At 43.1% G+C, this 26,076-nt stretch overlaps 2 protein-coding genes across 2 annotated transcripts in view; one reads left to right on the top strand and one right to left on the bottom strand.

Annotated features, from left to right (window-relative positions):
* setbp1 (SET binding protein 1) overlaps window positions 1-11,571 on the bottom strand; it is a 34,881-nt gene extending 23,310 nt beyond the window's left edge. Inside the window, exons 1-2 of the mRNA XM_056375630.1 lie at window positions 10,753-11,571; window positions 4,217-4,803 (exon numbers count right to left, since the gene is read on the bottom strand). Coding sequence (XP_056231605.1) covers window positions 4,217-4,645 — 429 coding nt within the window. The 5' untranslated portion in view covers window positions 4,646-4,803; window positions 10,753-11,571. The remainder of the gene's footprint in view (window positions 1-4,216; window positions 4,804-10,752) is intronic.
* A 7,497-nt stretch (window positions 11,572-19,068) lies between these two features.
* cdk7 (cyclin-dependent kinase 7) lies at window positions 19,069-24,546 on the top strand. Its single transcript, XM_056375336.1, has 12 exons — window positions 19,069-19,204; window positions 19,420-19,479; window positions 19,565-19,598; window positions 19,694-19,761; window positions 19,867-19,935; window positions 21,323-21,433; window positions 21,845-21,963; window positions 22,346-22,445; window positions 22,546-22,632; window positions 22,737-22,886; window positions 23,193-23,331; window positions 24,081-24,546. Exons 1-12 carry the CDS (start codon window positions 19,139-19,141, stop codon window positions 24,107-24,109), a joined length of 1,032 nt encoding a protein of 343 aa, XP_056231311.1. The 5' UTR covers window positions 19,069-19,138; the 3' UTR covers window positions 24,110-24,546.
* The last annotated feature ends 1,530 nt before the right edge of the window (window positions 24,547-26,076 follow it).

Below are 26,076 nucleotides of genomic sequence, written 5' to 3'. Positions count from 1 at the left end.
CACACACACACACACACACACACACACACACACACACACACAACAACAACAACACACAGCCTGGCCTGGACTCCTGGAAAAGCTCTGGCTTATCTCTCCCCACAGATAGTGAAATGGATTAAGAGCCACATTTGGCACGTCCAGAGAACTGGACAGATAACCAGGAAAACACTCTCTCTAACTGCAATCACTGCTCAACATGATTTGTGTGTGTGTGTGTGTGAGAGAGAGAGGGAGAGAGAAAGATCAAGAGAAAGAGAGCGGATGCATTTTAGCTCACGTATGCTTCCCCATGTGTAGGCATTGGACCGATAACTGTGTGTCTGTGTGTGTGTGTGTGTGTGCGCGTATGGGCATGTGTCTGGAGGAGTGATGCAGTGGTTGACCCAGGACCCAATCCGTTAGAACACACACATTCATCTTCCAAACACACACAGCGTGCCCAGACAAAGAGCTGTGTGTGAGAGGACGTTCAGCATGTGTGTGATGTCAGCTGGAGACAGAGAAGGGGAGCCCATCATATCCCGTTTATGTGTGTGTGTGGGTCTGTCCCCTGACACAACGTGCCTGCTCACTGACCCCCTGGTTATAGATGCCTGCTATTGAGATGATAGGAGGGTAAGATTTCCTTTAAGCTTGGCAAAGAACTTCTTCTCTTCTCTTCTCTTCTCTTCTCTTCTCTCTCTCTCTTCTCTTCTCTTCTCCTCTCTTCTCTTCTCTCATTCATCACGCCCTATCTAATGGACACTCGGTAATTTACTCTATAGTGAGTAGTAAATTGCAATTTTGGACACTTCTGAATGACTATCATTTTGCGTCATCACTGACAGGTGTTGAGGCAAATGGCTATAATTTTTGCATCTTTACAAAGGCACATATTGCATTGTGGGATTGCACTATATACTAGATACATTTTATGCTCAAATATATCAAAGTGGTCAATGGAAATATAGCGCACTATGTAGCAAAAATAGGGTGATTTTTGGACATGGCCTGTGTTTAAATTCATGCGTTATACAATTTTTACTGGTCTCCACTGTTGAATTAGTCAGTTGTGAAAATATATGTAATGTATAATCCCCATTTGCATCTTTTTTTTGTGTTTATTCCAGGTCTTGCTTGCAGTGTGTCCTGATGCTGTTTGCTGAAACATCCCAGTTTCCTCACATGAATGAAAATAAAGTTGAGAGAAGAGAAGAGAAGTTTTGACAGCAGAGTATTAGAAAGAATGGCTAAAACATGGCATTTCCATGTCTTTCTTTGCACCATTCTACATGTTTGCCTACTTATCTGTCTGTCTGTCTCTCCCCTTCTCTGTCTATTAGAGTCAAATCTCTGTCTTAATGGGCATCTATTGTATCCTGCCTCTCCCCCTCCTCTATTCACCACACTACCACACACACTCCCTCTGAGGGGGCCCCTTAACCAGGCTCTCCATATGCCTGACCCCCACCTCCTTTCTGCACCTCCTCCTCTTTCCATAACCCCCTTCTCCTCTCCCCATCTCTTGCTCACACTCTGGCTTCTGCTCTGTTGCTGTTGCTGCTGCTGCTGCTGCCCCACGCTGCCATCTGCTACAAGACAACAGAGGGTGAAAGAGGGAGGGAGAGGAAGAAAAGAGTGGTGAAAAAGAGTGAGTGAAAAGAGGAAGACATGAGGGAAGAAAAGACTGAGGGGAAAAGCAGAGAAAGAGAGGCAGATAAAAGATAAAGAGAGAAAGAGGGAAAGAGTAGATTTGGACACAATACAACAGAGAGCAGAGAGGCTGTCCATCTGCTCCCCCCCTCGCCTCCCATCCCCTCCTGACACACAGCCTCACACACACCACAAAGAGAGTATTTAACCTCAACACACACACACACACACACACACACACACACACACACATACACATGCATGCACACACACACACATGTACACATACACACACACACACGTGCACACACACGGAAAGAGAGGGAGACAGAAAAGACAGAAAGCAGCCCAGCCTCTCTCTTTAACCCGTTCCTCTCCAGTGAGCCTGCCTGTATTACACCCTTGGGGTGGCAGGTGATGGGTGGATGGAGGGAAAGGATGTAGGCGGGAGCAGGGGGGTAGAGGGAAGGGGGATGGGGGAGGGTGTGATTGAGGGACAGAGCGTAGGGGATGAAGGGTTGAAACTGATCTGAATCAACACCAACACATCCACCACTCCCCTCCCCTCATCTCCCCAAACCTCAAAACCTCAATAGAGACCAGCTTGCTGCCCCTGTCACTATGACAACCTCTGTCAATCATACTGCAGCAGTGGCTTTCCAAATGGGGACTGATGGCGCTGGATTAGGAATAGCTGCCCAAATATCAGAGTGCAGGGCTCAGCTTACTCAGTTTACTCGTGGATATAAACACTGACAGTTTTCAGTGGTAAACATACAGTATATTTTCATACTTTATTTAAATAAAGGTGGTTAGACTACACATCCTGCATTCAGCTAGCTGAAACTGTGACTGTGGATGATGTCAAAACCTGCAGATGACAGAATGACACCCACACGGTTTCTTTGCAATTTGGTTGCAATTTCATATTTGAATCATTTCTCAGACTGTGAGCACAAGGTGTGCTGTGAGTGGGTTGGTGATTTCAACAAATGTTCCAGTTGTTTGAAAAACCCGACAGACATACACGAACAGCAGCAATCTCTCTGGCTTATGAAGCAATGTCCACTCACCAGTTACAAATGTCTGCTGGTTGTTGCCAGTTAAACCAAAAACTGCTTTCTTTGAAAAATCTCTAGAGCTTAAAAAAAAAATAATCCAGCAATTCATAAGAAAAAATGACAATTTGAGGCAAGTCTGAAGAATTCAAACTTTGTAGTGTAGCAAGATATGTTTTTTCTCTTTTCTTTAATCATCTTTTGACTCCTTTGGATTTATCTTTTAACCCCTTTTCTGGTCCCTAAGCCCGAAGTTGGGAAACCGTAATATAAAGTGTGTATGATACACCTGTATACAACTGCTTTCATGACACTACGGGCCCTAATTGAGAGGATGAGCAGTATGTAGCCTCTAATTTCCTTTCATTATCTGATTTTGAGACCTCAACTGTTTGAACAAAAGAGACAATTTTCTATATAAAAGCAGTGATTTTACATGGCTGGTTAGCCATGTAAAATTTCACTCAATAACAGATCCCCGATGATGCTGATTGGTTTTTGAAATTTAAAAAAGCCCACATCTTTTTTTGGGTTATATCAGACCCCACTTAAACACTGACCCTGCAAAGACACAAACTGGAGATATAGCTGACCATGCTAGACTAGGTTACGGCTAAAAACAACAATCATGCAGCCCTGTTACCTCACGCGCCCCCTGAATCTGAGTTAAAACCACAATACTGAAGCAGAACACGACAAAACACGGCCCAGCATCATGTTGACAACATGACGCCTTCGCTCCTGCTGGGCCTGTCGCGCTCACTGACATCAAGATGGCTGTCAGGTTTGGACACAGACACCAGTGTGTAGGTCAACACACACTGCAAACACTAGATTCCCCCAAGGACCTGTACATACACAGTGTCACACACACCAAACACCAGTGTAGTGTGTAAAGGGTGTGATGGAGGTGAAGGGGGTGGGGGGATGAAGGGGCGTGACCCACAAGAACTGATTTCATTAAAGGAGAGGAGAGGAGAGGAGAAGAGAGGAGAGGAGAGGAGAGGAGAGGAGACAGGAAAAGGTCTCTGTGTATATGACCACAAATGGAGAGAGCAGACACCAGCTGTCACTTGCTTATGTCAGCCCTATTCTCAGCTCCTATGTGAGTGTGTGTGTGTGTGTGTGTGTGTGTGTGTGTGTGTGTGTGTGTGTGTGTGTGCGTGTGTGTGTGTGTTGTGTGTGTGTGTTGTGTGTGTGTGTGTGTGTGTGTGTGTGTTGTGTGCGTGTGTGTGTGTGCTTGTGTGTGTGTGTGTGTGTTACTGTGTGATCTCAGCTAGCCATGACTGGTTTCAATTACGCAGCAAACTTTGACCCTGTGTAACCAAGCAGGGAAAGGAGCTACTGACAGAGCGAGGTACAGAAAGAGGTGGAGTGAATGAGAGAGGGAGCGAGATGTTGAGATAAGACGCAGCCACAGAAACTCAAACTTATGAAGAACATACTGTACATGAAATGCTACACACCTACTTGAAAACTGAAACCACACGTAAGCGGCGGCATTTACAGGGGTGGTGACTTACCCTTTTTCTGAGGGGTCCTCGTTCTTCGTCCTTCTGGCCCCGCCCTGCCCCGCCTCCTGTTCGTCCCTGCCGCCCCGCTTTGCCCTCTCCGACTGGAGGCCTGATGGTCATCCTGATCTCCGGCGGGCAAATGTAGTTCTCAAGGCTCTTAGGGGGCTTCTTGGTGCGCTTGGTGGTCTGGATCTTCAGCTTTAGACTTCCTTCCTGGAAACTTGCCTCCTTGATGGAGAACTCCTGCTCCTCTAGAAGCCCCTCCCCTTGCTCCTCTAGCCCCTCCCCTTCGCTAATGGCACCATTAATCACATCATCACTGCACACCAAACCGATGCCCCGTGCTCCTTCCTGGTCCTCTTCATTTGGCCCCACCCTGCCTCCCTGTAACTCCACCTCTTTGGGTCGGGCCGAGCCAACCAGATCCCTTGGCTCCATCCACGCTCCCGCCAGAGCCAGTCAGGATGGGGGAAGCTGTGGCAGCCAGCCAAAAGGAAGATATAGAACAGTAGTCTGTCCGGCTGGTTGGTTGTTGTAAGTCAGCTACTGGGGTTGGGTTGGTTGTCCCACATGAACATATCGAAGCCAGGGACAGTCTGCAGAGAGAACAGGTGAATGATATGATTAGTAAAAAAATGGCGGCTAAAACATCCTGTCCTGTCATCTCCATTGATGCCATTCCAGTGCTGCGTCTCTACACAGGCCTGTCCGCTGTCATCAACATCACTAGCTGCCTGTTATGTATGAAGACAAACACACGCGCTCATCACAGAGCTGTAGAGGCGTGCTGCCACGCTCTCATTTGCATTTTGTACCCCGCATAAGCAAACTAATTTTTAGAAACCCACTGCCACTTGCTTTCCTCTCTCTCTACTCTCTCCTTCGCTCAAGTCTTTGCTAATCCTCTCTCCCTCACTTCGTCCCTCGTTCTATCCCTACGACAGATCTGAGGCAGAGCCGTGCAGACACTCTAGAGTGATCAATGCAAAATAAGACATTCCTCTTCTCTGCTCTAAAACCAGGCTGAAGTTAGCCTGAGGACACAAGACAGAAAAAATGAAAGAAGCTGACTTCTGTTTTTTTTTTGTTTTTTTTCTTCTCACCAGAGCTGGGAAGAAGGGAGGGAATCACACAGAGGGAAAAGGGAAAGCAGCAGAGAAAGACGGAGGGAAGGAATCTAAATTCTTTCCCCAGATGTGGTTTACGAGCTGGTCTGGAAAAACCAGCGTCTGAATTGTTTTACACACGCATGCAGTGGCACTGCTACACACATGCATGACAAACTCCATACACTTATGCACATAAATACACACACAAATGACAGTGTTGCTGTCACCGAGCATACTTCTGCACCCCTGCTGTTATTTCTGCTCTCTGGGGGAAAGGCTATTTCTCACAGGATTCAGGTCTTCATGTTTGGATCATTGCACATGCAGGCGCAGACGTATATTACACACTCAGACAAACACACATACACACATATGCACTTACACAGGCTTACTTACACGCAGGCGTATAAACAGAAAGCAACCAAAACAAACACCGGACTACACTTCTCACTACAGCTCCAGGGAATCCCATCAGTCAATATGACATGAGGCATGACTGAGCTGGAAGTGGGGAATGCTGTCTCACACACTGAGCTTAGACAGACACCATTTACACTGATCTGAACCCAGACTAGACCACTACCTGCGGACATGACTCTTGTGAAAGCTTATTGCTTGTTGCAGACTCAAGAGTGACCTGAGAGCACAAAAGGTTTACAGAATTACCCACCTCCTACCCCCTGCTAATACACTCTCTGACATGGTTACTGTAGGCATTTTACACTATCTATGTGTGTGTGTTTTCTCTGTACCAGCCCACGCTACTGTACTAACAGCTGATCCCCATCATAATACCCAACAAGCCTCGCAGCACATGCTTCCAGTGTGATTGAATAATCATAATCCGCAGCGGTATTTCAAAGACTTGAAGGACCACAACAGTGGTTTTGCATGTTTAAGCTTATGAACTCCAAATCACTTACAGTCATGGCAGAGATTATACTGACAACCATTTTCCAAAAGCACACTAATAAGTTTTCAGATTGATTTCTTACCTTCCTGGAAGTCATTGATTTTGTCATTGATTCATTCATTGAATGCAGGATGAAAAGGAGCTTGCAAAACTTACTTGATCATCATCCATCATCACACTGAAAATTCAGTCTGCCTTTATTTCTGTGTCAGAGTTACATTATTTACATTTCTGAGGAGGGACTCTCCTGAAAATGATTCCTTTTTGTTGCCTTCAAGAAATCTTCCAACAGTGAGACTTTGAAGTTATAGCTGCCCAACAGCAACCTGTTTAATGCAAGAAACTACCAAATTCCCATTATCCCTTTTACACAGTCAATGTTTGTCTGTTAGGTTTGATTTTACAAACAACAAAGCCTGTGATTGCAATGCTTTTTGGCAATCTGAAATGTCCAGTGTCTCCTTAATCTAACACTTCCCGCAAAAAGAGTCTTCAAGACTTGCTCGCTGTGGTTATGCTTGCTGCATAAATACACAACAACAAGTGTTACTTCGATCAGTAACATTGACACATAAATTATAAAGAGGCTAAAAATTCAGTTTGATGGATTGCTTATCTCAGGAAAGTCTCTGAAAGCTGACTTTCACACCCCATTAAAATGAATTGAACCCCTGGCTGCCAGGAAGTTAAAAAATCCATCCAAAAACGTATGGTATGCTTTGGAAATTGGTCAGCAGTAATGTACAGTAAAGGTAATTTGCATTTAATGGGCTGAAACATGCAAAACCACTGCTGTGGTGCTTCAATAACTTTCAAGTATTCAAAGTTTTACAGGGATAACCAGAAGACAGTGAGTCCACGCTCAGTCCCGGCCTGATCGGACAGTTGCCCACATGACCCTGTTTGGTCCTCCAGGAACCTCCCAGTCCCTAATGTCAGCTTGGTGACTCGCCCTAATGGTATGTGTGAAAGCCACCCTGTCTGTCATGTGACTGAGGACAATGACAGGAAAAAGAGACAGCTGCCAACCACAACATCACACACACACACACACACACACACACACACACACACACACACACACACACACACACACTCACACACACTCACATGTACACACATCAAAAAGAAGCATATCCACTTTGGGTGGTGCGCTTAAGACTCAGTACCCCCTCACAAGTATAACCCAGTATGACAACAAAATGGCGTCATACATCAGTACAATCTTCGTTCTGGGCCATTACTGTGTAAACTACTTAGCTGGGTCATGACTATTCCTCCTCCCTCCCTGCTCGGTGCCCTAAGCTGTGTTAGTTCTCTGTTACTGGCAGACAGGCTGAGAGTTTATGTAAGACTGACCCCTCCTCGGGCCTCCCTCGCCTAGCTAGCCTGAGCCTCACTGTCTCCTCTCTCTCTCTCTCTCCTCTCTCGCTCTTACACACACAAACACACTGAAACACACACACATACACACCTCGACTAGCCTCAGACAGCAGGGTGATTGTGAGAGGCCAGACTCACTGCATAAATAGCTTTATTATGTTCTCAAAACTGCCAGCGCTAACCAGCTTCCCTCTCAAATAGCATAAGGTCAATCCCTGTGCTGGATGCGAAAGGCTGTGAATGAGACACTCCTCCAACATTTCGCCTTGTCCTTTGAAAACAATTATGATAACGCATCGATAATGGGATACAGGTGGACAGAACAGAGATGGTGAATGATACAGACACGCGGACAAAACAGAGGTAGAAAGAGTCTGAGTGTGAGTGAGACAGAGGGAGAGAAATGGCAGCAGAAACACAACCTTTTAAGGCTGCATACCCAGCAGCCCAGTGCCTGAGGTGGACTCACAAATAGCTCATAGACACATGCGGACAGATGCGCGCGCGCGCGCACACACACGCACACACACGCACACACACACACACCCAGGCTCACAGATTCACAGATTCACACATCCACAAGCACACCAAACGCCCGTGTGATTGCACAAGGTGAAGAGTCCCCCCCCCACCCCCACCCCTCTTTGATGTGAGAGTGTAGAAGAGGCTCGGCCATCCCTGGCTGTAGATGAGTATCTCAGAGGGATGATGAACATTGTCTGTCTGCCATTTTCATTTTTCATTTATCTCTTTTTCTCTTTTAATCCTGCCCTCTAGTGAAGGGGCAATCATGTAAACCAATGTTTCTAGAGGGATCCAATCTTTGGCTGGAGACAAATCAAAAGGAATGGCTCCTGCTTTCTAGCGCTTCCAAATCCAGCGGGCACGAGCACGAGTTTTCAAACTGGATGTCTATTAGTCCTCTGCCTCAGTGCAGAGCAAGGTGACGGAAGCCATCTTTTTTTATCCTCTCCACATCAAGGAGTGTATGTGGGTTTTTTTTTTGGTTTTTTTTTTACTGAATATTATGAACTTCTGTTGGGATATATGAAATGCAAAATGAAACCATTCCTCTTCCCAGTTCAGCATGGATGGCACAGGCATGTGTTCGGCTATAGGGCAGCTAAAAGTACAACCATTAAGTGCCATGTGTGGGATAGCCATAATAGAAAATAATGGCCTTGCAGCCGCTCTGTGCAGTCCCGCACGCATTCACTCCTCTGGATGAGCCATATGCCAGGTAGCACTAAAACCATCCTCACCTAACTACTCCGCAGAAGCAGATGAATGTTAAACCATTTTAACTGCAGCAGAAGCCACAAAATGGCTGTCAGCAAAAACACCTCCCCTACTCCCAACTGTCTTCCTCCTTCCCTTCACCCCCCCACCCCAACCTCTGTTTTCTCCCCTCTCCTCTGTGCTACCTCTTTCCTTTACCCTCCTCCTACCTCTCCCTCTCTTCCTCCCTCTCTCTTTTTCTGTGAGCTCTGCCAAAAGGTACTCCAGTGCTGATATTCTGCTGAGAGAGCCTGCCAACAGTTAGATTTGTCCTTGGATCCCGTTCACACCCCCCCCCCCCTTCTGTGATCCTGTTTCGACCCGAGGTATCCAGCTCAGAAGGGGATACACCTAATCGATTTCTCATGCTTTAATTTAAAGGTGGCATGGGCATCTCATTACCTAACAGGGGGGTTTAATAGCCTGCTTCATACTTTTACGCCACAAAAAAAAAAAAAAACACACTGCCAGAGTTTCAACTCCCCCAAACCTGTTAACAAGACAAGATCGATGGTTCCATCCGAGTCTGAATCACCTCTATTATCCATCCCTCAACCCCATTTCTTTCCACCTAGTCACGCACTTCTCTTACAATTGCCTCTCTGCTCATGCCCTTGTTCTTCTTTTTTATCCACTGCTCATTTCCACACCTTCATTCCCATATATCCTAGAGACCTGACCATTTTTCCACACTTTCCCTGACTCATTGAGGCTTGTCTATTTATCTTCTGGTGCTGTGGATGTGACTGAGGTTTCTGGTTGCTGCTGATAACAGTGGCGTATTGCCATTTACTTTCAGCCCCTGCACCTTCCTCCACACAGCCAAAGCATGGCCATCACTTTTGGCCACACCGTCTCTCACACCCACCTGCAAGCCACGTGAAACTGATCAGCTATTGATGAATGTAACCAGAGTTGAGGAGCGCCGGCTCCCACTGAGCCTTACTGGATGCAGTGTGGAAGCCACATTTGTATGCATACTGGCATCTCTGAAGTGTAGCTATGGTGGCATGTGGGGATTTTATGCCTCAAGTGAAAAAAGAAACACGAATGAATGCAAAGTCAGGAATTAAAACACACTCCTTGCATGCTGAGTGTGCTTCAGCCTGCAACTTCCAAACACTTGGCTTCATCCACATTTGTCACTCTCTAGCCTCCGTAACTCCATCAGAACAAACAGGGAAAAAAAACAGATCCAAATAAAAAATCTTTCAAGAATTCTTACAGGACACAGTTCAATGTGACATAACTCATGACAGACTGAGGGAGTAACAACCATCTGCCTGCTGCATGTCACAGACTATCATGCTATGTGATGGACTAGCAATGTCAGTGGAGATGCAGGAGGTCCAGCACAGCAGAAAAACATTTGAACTAAGAGCCTGAGCTGCTCCCTGATCAGTGCAGTGGTGGACACTTCACCCCATTGACCCAATTAGCTGTTTTATCTTACTGCCACCTAATTACTAAGGTATAAGACAGTAATAATGAATGGAGGCTGAGTGGGTACAGCATTGCTTGGGGTGGTCTGTGTCTACGTGCTTGCGCGTGCGCGTGGTGGTGGTGCGAGTATGTGCGCGCGTGCATGTGTGCAGTCGAATTTGTTGGCATGTGACTTAACAAGCAATTTCACATATTCCATGTCATTTAGCTAAAGGAATTTCAAAAATGGCAGACAACATGTAAAACGCTGCAGGTGAAGGTGGCATGTAAAAAAAAAAAAAAAAAAAAAAGCAAAAAAAAAAAAAGCAAACATGAAAAGCAGAAGCACTCAGCAGCTTATAACATTAATACACATTAACACATTTACAGCAGAGGTGTATTCAGGTGTGGAATGTGGCCAGTCAACCGGGGCTACTTACCCATGTCTAATGTTGTCACACACTCGGCTCTAACGTGTAAATATTTTATCAAGATCATTTACAATCCATTTAGACACATTTTACACAAGCGACGGATGATATGACAGCCTCCTGGGGAGCTGTCAGACGGTGCCAGACTATATGTATATATTTTTTGACAGAAAACCCCGAGGAAAATGGCGTCAACGGTGCTTTGGAAAGAGAGAGAGGGGGGGGGGAAAAAGCGAAAATAGGATTTGCAGCCGATCTGATGACAGAAGCAAGGTAGCCGCACAGGGGGAAAAAAATCCAATCGGAAACTTGGCGCTTATGTCCAATTCCTCGCAGAAATGAGATCTTTAGAGGCTCTGGCTGGATCGACTCGTGTGAGGTGGAGAGCCGCGGCGGTGCACAGTGCGTCTCCGGTGCCTTGCAGGATCGCTGGTCACTCGCTCGGTGAGCTGCACGGCGCTGAGATCCCTCGCAAATCCGCTACTCGGTTGGTTGGTGGGGGAGAAGGAGGAGGAGGAGGAGGAGGAGATGGAGGAGGAGGGGGGTGAGTAGCACTATTACTGCAGTCAAAACAAGCCCGCATCCGACTACAAGCCCAAATCCAGCGGGGAAATGTCAGCGACAAGACCGCGCTTTCAGCCGTCAGCACAGAGGACAGAGGAGCCGAGGCAGGAGACGGTGGTTTAGGTCGCTTTTAGTCGCCGGTTGCATCGGATCAGGGTTTTCTCTCTCTCTCTCTCTCTGCTTTTCCGATCGGTGAATGTCAGGTCCCGGAGCCTGGTGTCTGGTAATGATCTCACCCAGCAGACTGAGAGCTCTGGCCGAGCAGAGCAGAGCAGAGCAGAGAGGAGAGGAGGAGCGACATCGCCTCCACCTGGCAGCAAACGAGCTCAGCGCGTCTCCTTTTGCAACCTCCCCGCTAATTCCCAGGGCCTTCTCCTGTGGGACTGCTCATACAGACATGGTGTTATTTTAATGTAATGCAAAGGGGGGAAGCAACATCTGGCAAAAGGCTCGTTGTTTTTTGGGTGTTTTTTTTAGCCTCTGCAGTAAGGAGAAAGATGTTTTGCAGTTTTTTTTTTCAAGATACGTACCAGCATATGCTTCAACTTTTATGAAGCCTGAATTAATTATTTTAACATGTAGAAAAATGTAGTCAGAAATAACAAAAACTAAATCATATTAGACTTTTTCCAGAAGCAGCTCAACAGTATGTGAAACTTGCCAACTTACAGGCTTGGACGGTGATTATTTTGTTCAGTCTGTGAACTGCTCTTCTTCTTCAGTGATTGAATACTACCAGAAAGTCCCCAGATCCCTTTTGGCCCTCTGTCATCCTTCTTGATAAATTCCCAGGGGCCTCCCAGAAAATTTAGGAGTAATTAAATTTAAGTTTTTATTTAAAAAAAAAAAAAAAGAGCTGAGCTTAGACTCTGTTAGTGTCCTGGCAAAGATAGCAGCACCACATAAAACATCAAATATAAAACATAGAGCTTACAGAACATATAGGCCTAACACACACTCACACTTAACCAAGGTTTAGAAAAAGACATAGGATCAATAAGAAAGTAACAAATGATATCAAACAGAAACAGAGTAGATTTAAATTTTTTAATAAATATATATATAATATATATAAATATATAAAATGGATTAATAAAGTTATTAAATGTTAACATATGTTTATCCTTTTAAGGTATTTTGGCTTTCCTCCACTTCAAAGAGGCTGGATTCATGAATATAGGAAAGAATATGATCAGTGGTTCAACTCTCTCCTCATCTACAAGTAAACTTCTGCTGAGTCAAAACTAAATACATGAATCTTATCAGATGTTACACATCCTCAGGGGAGTTTTGAATCATAGCATGAAACATTTTGCAAACCTGTGGGCTAATCTATAAAGTTTTTCTCTTTTGTCTTAATAGGAAATGGTTTGCCCATAAACCACAACTACTTGAATGACTTGAGATTGTGTTATTTGACTGACAGAGCGTAATTAAGTCCAGTTTTTTACTTTGGGTTCAGTGAGATGAAAAGTTTCATTGCACACTCTACCAACACATCTGCTTCAGAGGAAGACAAGGTGGATGTGTAAGTGGGGTTATTAATGTTTGTTATTAATGTGTGTGTGTGTGTGTTTGTGTGTATGTGTGTGTGTGTGTGTGTTTGTGTGTGTCTGCTGGTGCTGTCCCCTTAACATGTCAAATTACCAGAGGGTGGAAAACCCACATCAACCAGCTATGAACAAGCCACAGTTGTTCCATTAATTCATCATTGTCAGAAGTTATGTTTGTATCGTGTCTCCATGCAAAACTTGACCTTCCTTGTATGGAAAACATCCTTTAACATTAACAAGCGATGCAAATGATGTCAGATGACCTTTCTCTCTGTGGTGCCCCACAGTTACTAGCTGTTACTCATCCCTGGCATGTGTGTGTGTGTGTGTGTGTGTGTGTGTGTGTGTATACGCACACTCATGTGTAGAGTACCCACTGGGAGATATTTCATTAGCAGGGGTGGTATTTCTGATTGTGATCTCAGTAGCATGTAAACACCCTGCACAGTTTCAAACTTGTAGTTAAAAATCTGCAATGCCCTCAGCGGTTTTGGGTGTTGTTGCGTTTCACTTCCCCTGCTGTGGCACATTGAATAGATTCACAGACCTGTGTGTGTGTTTGTGCATGTAGGTATAAGTGTGTGTAGAGTCTCTATTTCATTGGGAGTGTTTTCATAACAATGCCACAGCAACTCTTTATTGCCCATTTGCTCATTTCTCCACTTGTGGGCTTGGGGCCAGTATTGTATTACTGCATGTGGGTGTTTGTGTGCTTCTTACTTCTACCTTGATGAGGACCAAATGTTTCGATAATGATAATAAGTTGAGAAAAATACTTTCAAGGTGACAACATTATTGTTGTTTCTGACTTTGATTTGAAGTCTGTCTTATTTCAGGGCATGAGGTTCAATAAAGGGGCTTAATATTATTTTGCACTCTAGTCCAGACATTAAAATTAGACTCAGGTTTATAGTTGTGAGTTAAGGCGACATTTAAACTTAGGTTAATGTGCGGTTGATTTTAGGGTTCTGGAGAATCTGACTCTAAAATAAATTTTAAGACCTCACAAATATAGAATAACAAGTGTGTGTGTGTGTGTGTGTGGTGTGTGTGTGTGTGTGTGTGTGTGTGTGTGTGCGTGCGTGCGCGCGCGTGTGCGTGTGTTCACATTCATGTGTGTCTATTGATTTGGGTTGTGTGCAAGAATACAAAGAGACCCCTGAGAGTGAGGGGTCAACAGCTGCTCCCCAACAACCAATCAATTGCAGTGTATCAGTAAACATTACACACACACACACAGACATACACACACACACACACACACACACACACACACACTGGACACACACACACACACACGGACACATACAGAAGGCACTCTGTTCTCGAATCTGTTGCCATGGATACCAGATACGGGCAGCCAAGAGGGAGCAGTTTTCCAGCTTAAACTGTAAATATTGAATTATGATGGGGAGGAAAGAGACAGCAGTGCAGGGCAATGTTCCTGCCTGAATGATCTAAATATCTAGATAATCCTTTCATCTCTATTCACTGCTACAGGAAATCTGGAGCGTCATTTATGTTCATCAAGTTCAACATAAAAAGATCAATCTGTCTTCCCGATCCAGCCATTTATCCAACTCCCTGTTACAGACTGAGAGCTGCCCCCATTCCTTCATCTCTTCCTGCCTTTTTGTCTAGAAGATCTTCATTCCCTCAAGTGGGACGCAAAGTAAATGCTTCCCCATGACTGATTTGCGATACATAAAAGTGAATCTCATTCAAACCACTTTACCAAATGCTGAGGCTTTTATGAGGCAACAGTGCCTCTGTGGTTTCATCGATGGGGAGAGTGACGATTGAGATGAAGAGGTGAAGAAGGAGGGGAAAAAAAAGAGTTAACAATTAATAAATGCTCCGGCAAATGTTTTAAGTGGGGCCACTGGAGAGAAAGACTGAGAGGAGAAGCAAAGAGAGACTCTGAAGGTGAATGTCAATAATTGGTTTGCCGTCTTTATGAATAATATAAGCAGTGGAGTCAACAGAGCTAAAACAATAATAACACACTGATATTCATAATATAGCTACAGCACTTGACTGCATCGGGGAAAGAGAGTCAGCATGCTAACCTTGAGCTGACATTGTGAGCAAAGGAGACTCACGTTCAATCAATGAAGGGCTTTTCTCAGGGAGTCCACTAATCTCACAGGGCAGCAGAGGGTTCATCAGAGCTGAGAGACCCCTGGGACTGACGGAGGTAATGGAGTTAGCTGAGAGAGAGGGAGTGTGTGTGTGTGTGTGTGTGTGTGTGTGTGTGTGTGTGTGTGTGTGTGTGTGTGCGCCTTTGCCTGTGAAGACACACAGTGAAAGCATGCAAGAAACATGCAGTTGTGGTTGATAACGTGCATGTGTGTGTTGCAGATACAGATGTGTGTGACAAAAGTACACTTTTGTGCGTGTGTGTGTGTGTGTGTGTGTGTCAGAAGGAGCAAGAGAGTGAGAAGTTAATGGGACGTGTGACAAGGTTGATTACTGAGGCCTCAGTGATCTGGCTGGGTTAATAAAGTAAATGACTTCTTGGAAAACACACCGCTGGGGTTATCTTCAGCTCCTGATAGACTCAGATAAACCAGAACGGCCTTCTCTTCTCCCTCATTTACCTTTCAAAGACGACTGGCTTGAACACCCCGCTGCCTTTGTTGCCTGAGACACATTCAGTGTACTCATGGCATAATGGATCTGAATCCATCCTGGTTCACGTTTCACACATCCTCTCCTTGTAATCTGCTGAGTTTATTCTGCCAAATAAGAGAATAATACTGAACGTATAGGCTACATATAGAAATTAATTAAAACAGAGCTGCTCAGCAAAGAGTGTACTATTAAGGACTAAAGTGCCCACCTGCAGTTTGCACACATTAGACACACAGACACACACACACACACACACACACAAAGAGACAGAAAGAGATATTACAAGACTTTGTTCTCCATTTGGGGCTGAGATAGAGATTCTTCTAATGAGAGCGATAATGATGTCTGAGAGGAAATGCAGACCGGAACAAAACATCAACGCAGATGGGAGCTAAGACAACAACAACAAAGACTACCCTAAATGCATTTGACTGTGGACTCCCTGCTGGCTCTGTCTATGTGAAGAGATGACACTGCGCCCATCCCCCTGCTACTTATAGGGACATTATCATAATGTTGTCTCTGTATGAGCCGAGCTATCAAGTGGGCTCGTCTTGAAGTCCTCCACAAGGCCCGGTGTATGCAGATGCTTCAGATGCTGTGGTGAAAAAAAAAATATCTGCCCTAATATTTATTCAAACTGACAGTTCTGGCGTCTAACAATGCAGCCCAGGACTGACAGCACCAATTTGACGACTCTCTGCGTTGGTTGTAAACAAACGGCAGCAAGGAAGATAATGATAGTCCTTCTGTTTGTCCTTATGCTTTCTTATTGTCCTGTCACTGCAGACATCTGCAAAGAATAAACGTGAAATGGGCAGGATGAAGCATGCTGCGGACTGTGTGTGGTTGATGTCTTGCAATAAGCCAGTAGTTTGATATAGTTAGGTTCAAATCCTGGTTTCTATGCTATACTGAGATAGAAGACAAAAAAAAAAAAAAAGACAAGCAGCCAGTTAAGTGTGGCCATGTCTATTAGCGACATGGGTAATGAATAATTATTTCTCAGAAACAGATATTGTTTGTCACGGCTTGTGTGAACCTTCACACCTAAAACATCCACCCTACAACATCCTGTTGTGTTATAGCTGTGCATGTGGTCAGATACAGCTGCATTTGTGTCTGTGTGTGTGTGTGTGTGTGTGTGTGTGTGTGTGTGTGTGTGTGTGTATGTTTGTGTGTGTGTGTGTGTGTGTGTGTGCGTGTGTGTGTGTGTGTGTGGGCTTATGTGACAGAGTCAGAAACAGAAACAAAGAGGAAAACTCCCTAGATGACAAAATGCAGCCACTTCCCCCGAGACTCTGTGAGTAAAATGAAGACAAAGCCAGGTGTATGATACAGCACTGGTTGCGGTAGCGCTGAATCATTCATCACTTACACATTCAGTCAGTGCATCAAAGTTCCTTTTAAACCTTATCCTTCCAATGTAATGACCTAATAGAGAGCACATAAATGACTTAAGTGTCTAACTAAAACAGAAACAGAAGATCTGTACAGTGTACAATGACCAACATTCTGGGATACACCTTTTCAACATGCATTAGGCGAGCTGAAGCTTTTGACTGTTATTTCCTCTCAGAAATGGTCTTTCCTCTTAATTTCTTTTTACACTTTCAGCTGGCTGTTAGATCTTGTATTCTGCATTTTGACATGGCATACATGGTTTGTAGGGGGTAGTGGTGGCATAAAACCAATCTGATGGTCACCTAAATGCACTCCTTTTAAATCTCTTTCAAATATAGCTATGCAATCGGTGTAAAGTGTCTTGCAGGAAGAATGAAGTGGCCACATAACAAACGCACACAAGCACACATGCATATGACAAAAGACACCTGGTCTGCATTTGTTGTTTACTGTACATCGTGTGAACACTGTCCCATCTGAACCTGCTTCCCAGCAGCAGGATGTGGTGGTGCGACACGTCCTCGCTCAACAACACCCACTTCCTATGAGTTTGATAAACAGCCTTGTGGTTTCACTCTCCTCCTGCCCGTCACACACAGAGGTACAGACACACATACACACACACACACACACACACACACACACACACACACACACTCACACCAGCTCAACAGCATCACCATCTGCTAATGTGACAAATAACCAAAGTGAGTTAGTGTGCATAATGTTACACATGCTATCATGAGATTTACTGTGACAAACTGTATAAACGCCACAGAGTCACTTATAACTCAGCTGCAGCTCTCCTCCCCTGCAGCCTCACAGAGAGACTGAAGGGAATGAGCACAAGAATGCCCTCAAATCATATCAGAATTAGAGGGGGACATCAATATGTCACATTTGTTTTAGAGCGAGTGATGTAAGTGGGTCTGAGTTATGTCTGCCACTGGACAGTTATGTACCACATTAAAGCCCGCCTATGTGCACCTAAAGGTTTATGATACAAGGCCAGTAAAGAGTTGGGTCTGAGTCTCTTCTTTTCTCTTCTCTTCTCCTCTCTTCTCTTCTCTTTCTCTTCTCTTCTCTTCTCCTCTCTTCTCTTCTCTTTCTCTTCTCTTCTCTTCTCTGCATGGTTGCATGGGCACATACGGTCCTGTCAGTCACATCTGTGAGCTGTCAGGATATGAATGTGCATGCATCTGAGGGGAGAATGAGGGATGTATTAGGCCTGCTGATCCTTCACACTCCTCTTGTCAAACTTAACATGAAAATGAAACTCAGTGTATTTGTGTGTGTGTGTGTGTGTGTGTGTGTGTGTGTGTGTGTGTGTGTGTGTGTGTGTGTTGTGTGTGTGTGTGTGTGTGTGTGTGTGTGTGTGTGTCTGTGTGTGGAGGAGACAGGGAGGGTCAAAAGAGAGGAGCCATGCCTAATCCTGTGGGATGTGAGGGTATCTACTGTGTATGGAGATGGGATGTAGAGATGTGCTCAGTGGTGCATAGATCACAAAACCTTCCTAACTGACAGAAGAGACTCTCAGGAGACCAATGTCAAACTGCTAACTGCAAAAAAAAAAGAAAAAATAAATAAATAAAATAAAATAAAAAAGGCAAGCTGTCAGACGATAACAGTATTGCATATTGCACCATGACTGTGAGATGTTACAGGAATTTGCAGGAATTTGTGTTGCTTTCATTGATAAAGAAATCATAGAAAGTGAGGTATAAAAATATTAATAAAAATAAAATAAATATATTTAATTATTATATTATTTTATATGAAACAAAACTATAGATATAGCAGTATGAAAACACATGTAAGAGAGAACGTGCCACATTAAATGATATATTTGATAATAATCTGATTACAAATCAGCTTTGTGTTGAGATTATTTCATGTGTAATGTAATGTAATATTTCATATTTGATAATGTTGTTATTATTATTATTGTTATTATTATTATGGTTATTATTATTGCAGCAGAAGTAGTAGTCTAATGTTAGAGTGTATGTATGAAAAAAAAACAGGCACCTTAAAAAAATCTAATAATTGTCGCCCAAAATAAAATAAAATATTCATGTTAGGTTGTTTATTTGAGCTAAACCTCCTCTGCAAGCTGTGTTCCTCATCAAACCGGTAGATGGCGCTGTTGGTCAATTTAAAACCTCCTTTAACCCGGAAAAAGTCTTTGAGGACATTTAACAAGGCAGGAAGTGTGTCCCGTGAAATGACAGTTAGCTGCCATGGCGCTCGATGTAAAGTCCAGAGCCAAACGATACGAGAAACTGGATTTTCTCGGAGAGGGTCAGGTAGGCAGAGAAATACACTAAACTAAAGTCTTTAACTTCTGTCCACGTTCTTCTTTAGCACGTCGTGGCTAGATGTGTAGACACCATGAGGGCAAGCTAGCAAGCGTTTGCTGGTTGTTAATGACAACAAAGCCCTGCTGGTGCATGCTGTTCACAGCAGCAGCGACTCTTTGTTTCTGTATTCATTGCTCTCTGTTTCCCCTCTCTCTCTCCAGTTTGCCACAGTGTACAAAGCCAGAGACAAGACGACTGACACCATAGTTGCCATTAAAAAGGTAAAGGAAATTAGCCTAATTTTGTGTTAGCTTTTGTATGCTATGCTGATGTTAAATAACTGTTGGTTTGTCTGTTTTCTGGCAGATTAAGGTTGGCCACAGAACCGAGGCTAAAGATGGTGAGTGCTGACTGCCTGATAGCGCACATTTAATGTTTGTTACCACACAGTGTTATCCACCTGTTACTAAGTCCAGTTTCCTGTTGTATGAACAGGTATAAACAGGACTGCTCTGCGAGAGATCAAACTGCTGCAGGAGCTGCATCATCCAAATATCATTGGGGTGGGTAAACATTCAGTATGTCAGCATGTAGGATTATCTTTCTGTATTGTAAGTGTTCACCTGATCTGAACAGCGCATTAATATGTAATGTGGTGTGTGTTACAGCTGCTGGATGCTTTTGGACACAAATCTAACATCAGTTTGGTGTTTGACTTCATGGAAACGGATCTAGAGGTGAGAGAGCTCCCACTCCTGAAAAATCTCCTTGTCTCTGTAAGTAATAAGACTGCAGTCCCATGCAGCAGCCCATTGAGAATCCTGGGTTTAATTCAACCACATTATAAAGGTTTTTGATTTGTCCACATTTCTTTATTGATTTATCTTGACAGAATTTAATATGTCGTTTCCCAAAATTTTAAATACCCTGAACATCATCAACTGTGTAAGTTTCCTGAAAATTGAATAATTAATGTTTTTTTAGGAAAATATGAGCTAATTCTACACTTAGAAAGTAAACCTCTACTTATTTGTCTAATATCATATACATATTATTCATGCTTTTCATTGGTACATTATATATAGCAGATCATACCATCACCTCTTGCATTAGATCATATCATAATGTACAGATTTTTGTCAGTAGCCATATGAAGTTTTACTCTTTCATTCTTGGTGTTCAAAGTCAAAGTAAAAGAAGTTGCATTTCACTAGTGGGCCACCAGATGGAAATTCAGTCTTTATTGCTTCCCCCTTAACAGAGATCAGAGGGAGTGCAGTTAAAAGTTGGGTTTCATTTTAGTTGTGTGTGGCAACTGTGATATTGATTTATTTGCTGGTACGTTCAGTTTCCAAAACTGTGAAAAGCAGGTCGAAAGATGGAAAAAGAAAATGTGATTGTCAGATGAGAGTATACAGTATTAGCCAAGGAAGTACGAGCAAGATGATGAAGACAGCAGTGTGAGTGCTCTCATCAGACCATTAAGTGGTTCCACAAGGTCACTAAGGCTTTTATAGTTTGGCCCACCTCCTCCTCCGGTTTATTTTATCCTACAAGGCTCCAGATGGGCGTCCACCACCAATACATCAGACTTGAATAGGATGATGCAAAACAAGATAACCACGCTTTAAAGAAAATCAATATCACTCTGCTCTTGGCTCTCACGGTGAATTGATGACATTAGCCACTCACAGGCAGCAGACAAACAGGACAGACATGAGGATGAAATATGATGCTCATCTTATTACCGGTGCTGAAAGCCTATTTTTAGGCCACATGTTTAGATTTGGCTGCATGAGCTTATCAGCTACAGATGTTGGATGTTTTTATTGCCAGTAACATTATGTAGAAGGATATTCAAGCCTGTGTTTTTAGAGCTGGTTGAACAATGGAGGTTCTGGGTGAGAGGTTGAATCTGAACTGTGAAGTCTAGCTTGGCTCAAGCTGTGTCCACTTCTTCACACGGATGTATCCCAGTTGTCGTGAATTCTCTTATCTGCTCTGAGAATGGTAATTTCATTTTGAATGTGTGGCCTACAGCTATGTAAAAACATGAAGTAATGGATGAAGATTATTGGTTGAAGATGAAGATGGTACATATACGGCTTTGTTTTGTTTTCTAAGGTGATCATCAAAGACACCAGCCTAGTCCTGACTCCAGCCAACATCAAAGCCTACATCCTCATGACTCTACAGGGATTAGAGTATATGCACCAACACTGGGTCTTACACAGGGTAAGAGCACTTATACTTCACACACATACACACGGTGTGGATTTTCTTTAATAGATTTTATCAAACATTCATTTCTTGGTTCGTAGGAACCAAACCAAAGGCACAGGAAATTTAATACTGAATCAAACAATTTTTATGCTTCAAATAACAGTGAGTACAAAGTACAAATCTGCAAAGGATGCAAGAACAAGAATCTTTTCTTCAACATGTTTTTAACTGTCTGACTGGTCTAATTTTGAAATGCTGTCATCACTGTTGCGTTATTATCTGAGCTGCTCATCCTTCTTGGGAAAGTTTCCACCTGTGCACTGTTACAATAGTATACCTGTCTCTAGTCTCTGCTTAACTAAACTTGAACGGTAATGCACACACACAGTCATTAAGGCATATTTTGCTACCTTGCACGTCCAGGATCTGAAGCCCAATAATCTGCTGTTGGACGGGAACGGAGTGTTGAAGTTGGCTGATTTTGGTTTGGCCAAAGCATTTGGCAGCCCGAACAGAGTCTACACACATCAAGTTGTTACCAGGTCTGTGCTGTGTCTTCATCTCATGGTACTGACACAGAACTTTATGCTCTTCTGTTCTTTCTCATGTGTTTTCCTTACACTCATTGGAAATCTAAATCCATTTAGATAAATATATCATGTGGTTTGTTTTATTAAGTTAAATTTATCTTGTGAGGATATAACTTTGTGCCTGGTTAAGACATGTGACAGCATGCATTATACAAAATTGACTACTAGACCACTGGATAGCGGCAAATCAGAAAAGCGACGTTGTTGGAGGCTTCAATCCAGTTTAACAGAATTTATCTTCTTCCTAGAGAAGAGATCCTTTATGGTTTCACTGGCTGACTGAGAGCTGTTTAATTTAACTCTCTGTCTCTCTGTCCATTAACCCCTTTCCTAGGTGGTACCGCTCCCCTGAGCTCCTGTTTGGTGCCAGGATGTACGGTGTGGGTGTTGACATGTGGGCAGTGGGATGCATCCTGGCAGAGTTACTCCTTCGGGTAAACAAACCTCACTTCAAAAAAATATTCATACAGTAACAAGGGATACTGTTCTTTTTATATCCATCCTAATGTCTCTGTGTGTCTCCTTTTACTGTAGATACCATTCCTTGCCGGGGACTCGGATCTTGACCAGCTGACAAAGATCTTTGAGGCTCTTGGGACGCCCACAGAAGAGACATGGCCTGTTGGTATCTGGTTTTTCCCCAGTTATGTCTGGGATTGTATTTTCTTTGGTCAGATGGTGAAAATCCTTGTATACATTTTTTTTTTTGTCAAATGTTTCCGCAGGGAGTGAGTAGTCTACCAGACTACGTGTCCTTCAAAATTTTTCCTGGCACACCTCTGGAACATATATTTAGTGCAGCTGGAGATGACTTACTAGAGCTCCTACAGGGCCTCTTCACCTTTAACCCCTCAACAAGGACCACAGCTACACAGGTAAAAAGCACAGTGGATGATTAAAAAATAATTTGCTAAATCAATATATTTAGCAAATTATATATAGCAAACAATATAGTTGTTTCCTGCAGCTTTTTGTATTTTTGAAAACATCAGACTTTATATTCTGTCCATATTCTAAGATTAAAAAGATTGACATTAGACAAGCCCACTTTCCCGTTCAGGTGAATGGGGAAAGTGGGCTCATATACTTACTTGCAGTATAGTTGTAGATATTGCTGAGTAAGGTGTGATTGCCCCTCTGCAATTGATGACATATTTACACTTTTGTCTCTTCTTTTCCAGGCTCTGAAGATGAGGTACTTCAGTAATCGGCCTGGTCCCACTCCAGGCCCCCAGCTCCCCCGACCCAACTTTTCAGCTGAGGCTCTGAGGGAGAAGGAAACAGTCGGGCTCAAGAGGAAAATAGAAGGCTTGGAGACAAGTAAAGAACACATAAGCACTATATTTATATCCATACTCCACTAACTCTATTTGCTATATATACCAAAATCTACAAAGTGCTTCCCTGACCTTGGTTTGCCTGAAGTCAAATAATCAGTGTTATTATGATAAAGCCGTTGGAGCAGTTTGAACAGGATAAGGAGAAGTGTCTGCAACAAATGTTTGAGGCTTATTTTGAAAGCGCTAGAAAATGTAGAACATCCCACGCGGACCAAAGTTACATATTGAATATTGTGAATTTTTGCATAGTAAACTGTTCCTGTGTTTGCATGGTTCTGCACACTAAGGTCTTAAATTTAGAATACCACTCCACTGAACCTACCAATTCAAAGGGTGTTGGCTGCACATTTAACTGCAGTTAAAAATTCAGAATACACTGAAGTAGAACACACACACATATAGTTTAGAGGGCTGTGGGAGTGTATGTTTTACTAAAGGAGGACCTTGGTGTTACTGGGAGGTTCAAAGCTTTTCCAGCTCCTCATGTGGTTTGGAAAATATCTGGGCTGACTATACGCTATGCTCTTTGCTACAGTATATTACAGAGAGAATCTCCAAATACTTACAGTAGATGGAAACTTCCGTGGTTAGCAGATTGCTCATTATAGGCTTGTTTTACTGGTACACGTAGTGCAGGTATATATCTTATATTGTATCATAGACTTACATGTAAAGTGAATGTAACCTTTTTTATAATGTTTGTGACAACAATCTTTGTGTTATTTACAGCTGTGATGAAGAAGAAGCTCATTTTCTGACCAGATGGGTAAATCAGATCGTCGCCTTCTTCACACCACTGCGTGGTTCAGCTTCCCACATTGCTCAGGATTGTCCACTGGAATGAAAAAAAGAAGTCCAAACCCAGCACCATGTGGTCGCCTCTAGGACATTTTAGAAGTTATAGCTGTTACATGAGTTGGGAATTGGGCATAAGGATAGCTCTAAGTATCCAGGTGCTGCTGTGCCCAGCAGTCCAGCAACTGATGTTCAACAGAGACTGTCTGCGGTCAATAGTGTTGGCTCTGGTTGTTCTTCACTGATGCCTAAACTCTGGGAGCCTGTTGGAAGGTGTCTAATTTATGTGACTTAAAAAGAGAACAACCAAACAAGCAAGTCTGATTTATTTCATGTAGATGTTTTTTTTTTTTATTTTTTGTATGTAAGACCAATAAATGGTGCATATGCATATATGTGACTGACCTACTTCAATAACTTACTATGAAACTGTTATATTTTGTTGGTTTTTGTGCTCATGATTGTGAGAACTGAAATGTTCTCGCAGGTTCACGAGTTTATACAATAACACACATACAGTTCACAATATTCAGACTGATTTCATGTTCGAAGCATTCATGCAGTTTACTTTTTCACCTGTTGAATGTGTGTGGACAGAAATATACTTGTGATTTATTTACTCAGCTCGGTAGTGAGAGTGAGGGGGAGTCTCTGTCTGCGTGCTCGACAGTATCATGAAACAATGTGCCACTAGACATTGCTTTCACTCGCTGTCCTTTCTCTTCAACATGACTGTGATCCAACACAGTCTGACAAGTCAAAGGCCTGATGATTTAGCAGGCGTTCTGCTGCCCTTTTGGTTTCCTGTCAAACAGGATCAGATTAGAGAGAAGAGAATGTGGCTGTTGGAAAAATTCAGTCTTCGTATTTAATCAAATCTATTTCTTATTCAATAAAAAAAAGCCAGTGCAGATTTGTATTTTCTGTTTAATGTTTAAGGCCCTCTGCTTCAGTGTTTACAATGAAATCATGCTTAAATTTTCTTTTGAGGTATATCAGATTGATTTTTATGAAAAATCATAAATACAAATGCATACATCTGGCGGACTTGTTTAGTGTGATGACTCCTGATCTGAGCAGTGAAGGTCATGGATTTGAGGTTGTGGTCCCAAAGTTCAGAGAGAGGCCACCCTGTGTGATTCAAGCCTATTTATAAATGACCACAATACAGCACTGAAAGGGGACACAGTGGCCTTGTGTGGCAGCAGTGGGTGAATGGGTCAGATGACAGGTTTGGCAAATAGCTACACAGTCATAGAGAGCTACAGTAGCACACTTACTGTATCAGCTCATTTGAAGGCCACTTCACTGGCCAGGAAAGCCATTGTCGGACTCAGCCCTCAGTTGCCCACGTGCTGTTTCTAAACACAAGCAGAGGGTCATGGGGAGAAAGTGATACTCATATGTCTGAATCAGGAAGATGTGATTGTGTGAAGAACTGCAGTGGGATGATTAAAACCTTAGCATGAATAACACTGGGTAGAGCCGAATGTGAAGCAGAAAAGCCAAAGATATCTGTGTGCACAGATACGTTAAGGTACACTACCATTATCTACATAAACAAGCAGGTTTAATGATCTTCCTGGAGATCTGATCTTCTGGATGAGTGATTATAAAAAACTGAACATAACATAATGAGAAATTTACCATCTTTTTATCAGCAGATGGTAACTAATTAATATGATTTGGGGAATTGATATTATGATTTGATATTATCATCCTCATACCACAGTGAAAATACAATTAAATATTTAAAATGGACTTTAAATGCCTTAATATTAGTGTATGGTAAGCTAACTCTCATAAAATGATTCTACATTCCCTTCATATTCCATGATGGACTTGTAATGTGCCTGGGGTAGTGATTTTATTGCATCCCTCTAAAATTCATAATATTTTTCACAAGGCAGTTGCAGTATTTAAAGTATAA

The sequence above is a fragment of the Seriola aureovittata genome, chromosome 5, assembly GCF_021018895.1.
Source record: "Seriola aureovittata isolate HTS-2021-v1 ecotype China chromosome 5, ASM2101889v1, whole genome shotgun sequence".
Classification (NCBI taxonomy): Eukaryota; Metazoa; Chordata; class Actinopteri; order Carangiformes; family Carangidae; genus Seriola; species Seriola aureovittata.
The sequence above is the reverse complement of the archived record's forward strand: the minus strand, read 5'-3'. Positions and strand labels throughout refer to the sequence as shown.

Excerpts from the sequence above, each read along its gene's own strand:
- cdk7 (XM_056375336.1), top strand. The coding sequence starts at position 19,139 with ATGGCGCTCGATGTAAAGTCCAGAGCCAAACGATACGAGAAACTGGAT. Across the intron at positions 21,434-21,844 it reads AACACTGGGTCTTACACAGG|GATCTGAAGCCCAATAATCT; the intron begins GTAAGAGCACTT and ends TTGCACGTCCAG. Across the intron at positions 22,446-22,545 it reads TGGCAGAGTTACTCCTTCGG|ATACCATTCCTTGCCGGGGA; the intron begins GTAAACAAACCT and ends CTTTTACTGTAG.